This window comes from Dufourea novaeangliae, unplaced genomic scaffold (genome assembly GCF_001272555.1).
Source record: "Dufourea novaeangliae isolate 0120121106 unplaced genomic scaffold, ASM127255v1 scaffold33, whole genome shotgun sequence".
In the NCBI taxonomy this organism is placed as follows: Eukaryota; Metazoa; Arthropoda; class Insecta; order Hymenoptera; family Halictidae; genus Dufourea; species Dufourea novaeangliae.
The window spans coordinates 15,682-21,053 of NW_015373915.1; the positions used below are offsets into that span (position 1 = coordinate 15,682).

Sequence of the window (5,372 nt, forward strand, 5' to 3'; positions counted from 1 at the left end):
ACCAATAGGTCCGTCGGGACTACAACCCAAGACTCCTTTCTAATACGTCTACTTTACAGTGAACGGACGAAAGAGAATCCGTTCACGACCATAGTCCCTTCGATGATTTTCCGACGTACCGAACACTCATGATCTGATAACATTGTACTTTAGACTCGACAACACTGTAGAAGTTAGACTAGTTGAGCTCGAATGGATTTAACGTAGTTCACAAATTCACCGTTCTCATAACGTAGAGGCCATCAGAAAATCCCTGACTTTTTACACTATCGGTATTTCAGAACATGAGACACGAAGTCCCATAAGATGATAGGTCTATCCTATACCTCGTCGGTGCTAATATCATAAACCCAGCAGGCCGTGTGCATAATGTCACCACAGATTGCTACAGATTAACGTTATGAATAGAGCAGTTTTACGGTATAACCTAGCGGGTTTTGACAATTAAATATTTTTTTAATTTCTCGAAAATATTTATTTACAATGTGATTTCAATGATATTTACAATTTTTACAAAATAATACATACGTAGGCTATATATATTATTTATACGACAATTTCCCAAATGTTGTCATCTGACATTCTTGAGACATCGCCAGTCACCTGCTCTTTCTTCATATTCATCCGTTTCCACATATATTTGAATAATGCATTTATGAAATTGTAGTAATGATTACTGGCTCGTTCGAAGGCTGTGAACAGAAAAACATGGGATTAAATATTCAAAATAGAGAATGAATATTTTTCGTTAATTTTTTGAAGAAAGTAGCACTAAAAGTGCTATTTGGTTTATTACAAATATGGAAATGTACTTTCCATATGAATTGAAATGTGAGCACTGAAAAGTGCTGTTATAGTTAGTGTGAACGTAGAGAGATCATTCCTGTTTGAATAAATTAAAAATGAGCACTGAAAAGTTATCTGAAGTCAGCTTGTTTACTCCGTTGGCGTCCTCTTTTCCACAATAATTATACACATTGAAGCTAATTTTACACCCCGAAAGATGTAACATTTGCATATATGTGACTGCACCGTCGTTGAATGTACTCGTAGCAATGTCGATTGCTATTGGAACTATTTCCGAGGAAGTGACCGACTATCAACCACATGTTGGGACTTGTAGGTTATTGTTTATTGTCAAGAATATTCGCAAAGAAGAAAATGCTTAAAAGAACCAAGCCATAAAGCGATCCCTACTTATGTTACTGTAGGTAATTGTATGGAAAAAAAGGACGGAGTTTCTACCTGAATGCTGCGCTTGACTTTCTTAATGTTCCGACGCGATCGGATTTTTCGACCGTGCACGTTTTCACATTATGACACTTAATTTACTTGAAATAAGGTAAACTGGATTTTCAAACTATAAACTGCTTCTTTCAAAAACTTTGAAGTACTCTCAATGCTTCTTCTAAATAACATACGGAAACTGGGTCCAGCCCACGGATGACTAATCCGTGGTCCAGTGTCCAGCCAGTGGTTTATATTTAATTATTTTTAAATTTCCCATTGTAGCCTCTCAGTAGAATAAAAACTTGAAAAATATTAATTTGTGAAGTATTTAAAAGAAAGGAGATGAATTTTTTCCTCTGCAATATTTACATTTTATATTTGATACATACTTATTATGTTATGAATACAAAAATTATTCTTACAATTAGAAGTTACCGTTATTTTAACTATTGGAGTACATAAATATAAAAAGATTCGTAGGAACATCCATTAGATTAAAATGTTATGTTATAAATATATCTTCGATCTTTGTACAGGGTATAGCCGGTTAAGGGGACCAAAAATATCCAATAATGGAAATATAAAAATTTAAAATATCTGTAGGTTATTTTTTCACGGAAAAAACATCGAAAATGTCGGTCTTCGATTTTTAAAACGACGGCGCACCCTACCAAAAATCTAAAAAAAAATCGAAAACGTTTTTGAATTTTCACAACTAAAATACTCAACTGAAAAATCAGAAAAAAATCATTAATACGTGCCCTAGTAAATACTACCCATCAGATTATTTACAGAATTTTTGCATGCCATTAAATAAGGAATTTTGACCCCCGATCCGGCTATAACCTTTAAAACGAATGAAGATATATTTATAACGTATCATTTTAATCTCATGCAATAGTGTTAATAATTGTAAGAATACTTTTTGTATATATGTATAACAGAATATGTATGTATATAATATAAAATTTAAATATTGAAGAGGAAACAGTTTATTTCCTTCTTTTTAAATGTCTCGCTAATTAATAATTTTCAAGTTTTTATTTTACTGAGAGGTTACAAAGTGAAATTATAAAATAATTAAATATAAAAAGTAAAACCGCCACAATGGGATACGAACTGCGTCTCCCGACTGTTGCTGACGCGTTTAGGTTGCCGGCGTCGCGTCGGAAACGTGAATTTTCGGCCCAGTGAGATTCTCAAACAGGGTCTCCAAGGTTTCCTCATTGTTTACGTTTTCGGGTAGTCGGCGGAAACACCCGAATGGGCAGCGCACATGGATAGGGCTAGAGGTACACTTGTGTGCAGAACGGTGGAAGTAAAGTGGGAGACGCCGGTAGTCATAGTGGGGGAATCAAGTTCTGGCATCAGCCACGATGTAAACCGCGTGTGATCGCATGGTTCCGGTAACACTGACGCGTCAAGTTGTCAAAAACTTTTGAAACGGATGAGTACCGTTATATTTATAATAATATAATTTGTAAGATTATTGAAATTATAATAATTTTGTTCTTGAGTTAAATTAAAGTTCAATGTTTACTTGAATAAATTATGTCTAGTAATTATAGCAAGTTATAATCTTTATATCAATAAGTTAATCGACAATTATGGAAATAAACCCATTAAGCATAATTCTTGTAAAAAGTGATAGTAAAGGTGATAGACTTTTATTTCGTTATCCTCATGTGGCAAAACATACACGAGATTCTAGTCAGTGTACTAAAAGAAAGAATCCTTACTCTTTAACTATCGCAGAGGATTCATTGCAGGTCAGCTTTACAAAATATTCTAATAATGCACAAGTTGTTAGAAATTTAATTGATACTATAAATACAGGATTTACATGTATATTACACAATATTTCTTAAACATATTGAATTAGGTTAATGGTTAATACATTTTGTTAACAGTCTTTACCTTTTTCCACTTCTAATGTAAGCAATGGAAATTTAATTGGAGTTACCGATGAAGTGTTATCAACATTATTTGCTGTTAAACCAGAATTATGCGATCAAAAGTTTGAATTAAAAGTAAATGATGTTCGCTTTGTTGGTCATCCAACTCTAGTTCCATCCCGTGGACTAAAAGAAGTAAATTCTTCTATGCTTTTTAATATAGTGTTTGCTCTTCAGGCACAAGCAAGTCATTCAATAGTAAAATGTTATTATGATTTGAGCAAAAGGTTTGTAATACATTATGTTTATTAGAATGTTTATATCATAGAGGATTTTACATATAATTTATTTTAGATTAGGCATAGCATTAAGGCATGAAGAAAAGAGATGTGGATTTTTAACAGAAGAAATCAAAATTATGGTTTCAACTCATGATGAAGTTGCTACTAGGTAGATGGACATATTGTTTACATTATTTTATATGGAAGAAGAGAATTCAGAAAAACAAGTAACAAAAATTTTCCATGTACATATCCAGATCAGAAAGTGAAAGTGATTGTGATGAATCACCAGATGAGTTAATACTACAGAGAAGTTTGCTTGCACGTGATCTAAAATCTGTGTTCAGTAGCCTCAGCACATCTGGAATAATTAACATTATGATTAATAAATGGATTCAAGTACGCTTCTGCCTTCCACAAAAAGTTCATCAATCCCATAAGAAAGGATTTGTTATTAATCCAGAAATAATAGATAGGCTAGTATTAAATTCAATCTTAAGAAATCAAAGTAATATGTTAAATGTGATATTCTATTACAGGTGTTTAAATAGTTTGAGACCTTATCATGGTTTATTGTTACTTATTGAACCATTAGACTTGTTGGATATGCTTCCTATAGATTCTTCTCCAGCTCTTAAACGTCTCATTCAAATGTATAGTCCACTGAAAAGTTTACAGACTTTAGCTGCTGATTCTGATCTTACACTTACACAAGTTTTCCAATTAACTGGACACCTAGTTTATTGGGCCAAAGCTACTATAATTTACCCTCTTTGTGAAAGCAATGTTTATGTTGTATCACCAGATGCTGTTATCTCAGATCAATCATTGGAAACATTCTCTGAAGAATTTCCAGGATTATGCCTTTTACAAGTTAGTATATAAAAATTAACTATATGTACATACACAACATTAATTTTTAATTATCACTTAATGTAGGTTATTAGTGATTTTTCATTGCCAACATCTATAAGTCAAAAGTTAAATCCTTTGAATCAATCACAACAACAAACACAGTTAGTGAGAATAATAATATGGTTATTAAAGAATCATTTGCTTTTACAATTGCACACATACGTACAATACATGCCAACTGTGCATGGTCGAGTAACTCTGGTAAGTTCAAAAACATTATTTCTATAAAATTTATTACTTAACCATCTATTTTCTGAAGGATATAAAGGATGAAACAAATTATAATTTCAACGAGGTCACAGAATGTGGTAGCACAAGGAATTTGAATGATGCTCCAAAAGGAACATCAAATGACATAAAAGAAGAGTTATTAAATCTTCATAAAGAAGATGGAATATATAATTATCAGTCAGAAGAATATGATATTCCTTCTGATGATAGGAAACTGCTTGATAGGCTGTGTAGCTTTGGTTATTTCAATGGAGGGCATCATTTAGAAGAAATTATGTATTTAGAAAATATTCGTAGGTCTCAATTATTACAGATTTTAGATAAGTTTCGAGATGTATTGATTACATGTGAGTGCGAAGATCCCGCTATAGCTCTCTTTTACAGTCAGTTTGGTTTTTAACATTTGAAACCTAAATATGTTCTTAACACATTAAGGACCGCTCACGAGTTTTCTCGTGTTTCGCGTCCCATCTGTTAAGGACCGCTCACGAGTTTTCTCGTGTTGTACAAGTTTACCACAAAAACGTGCGGTCCCAGGCGTATGTCTTACAGATTTCTCTGCGGTCCTTAATGCGATAATACGTTCACTGTCACAGTGAAAAAGGCCGTACGTAGCCAGACACACTTTATTTCGTTTTTTAAGTCATAAATCTTTGAAAATATATGCGTTTGATTAATAGAGATTGCTTGTCTTGTTTTAAATTATACTGTGATACTAATCTTATGTCAAAATTTTGTAGAGGTATTTAAATAATCCAGTATGTTGCAATGTTTCAACTACGAGTAATCTCGTAGCTGGCAGTCAACGTGTTAATTTATA

The 5,372-nt window shown here is 32.8% G+C and overlaps 1 protein-coding gene across 1 annotated transcript; it reads left to right on the top strand.

Annotated features, from left to right (window-relative positions):
* The first annotated feature begins 2,837 nt into the window (after positions 1-2,837).
* Positions 2,838-5,168, top strand: LOC107194214 (nitrogen permease regulator 3-like protein). The gene is made up of 7 exons (XM_015583802.1): positions 2,838-2,999; positions 3,141-3,412; positions 3,480-3,575; positions 3,664-3,882; positions 3,946-4,279; positions 4,346-4,522; positions 4,581-5,168. The coding sequence occupies exons 1-7, from the start codon at positions 2,838-2,840 to the stop codon at positions 4,950-4,952; spliced, it is 1,632 nt and encodes a 543-aa protein (XP_015439288.1). The 3' UTR covers positions 4,953-5,168.
* Positions 5,169-5,372: the final 204 nt, after the last annotated feature.

Coding starts and splice junctions, on each gene's coding strand:
- LOC107194214 (XM_015583802.1), top strand. CDS start 2,838: ATGGAAATAAACCCATTAAGCATAATTCTTGTAAAAAGTGATAGTAAA. Junction 3,576..3,663: donor CATGATGAAGTTGCTACTAG/GTAGATGGACAT, acceptor GTACATATCCAG/ATCAGAAAGTGAAAGTGATT. Junction 4,523..4,580: donor TGCATGGTCGAGTAACTCTG/GTAAGTTCAAAA, acceptor TATTTTCTGAAG/GATATAAAGGATGAAACAAA.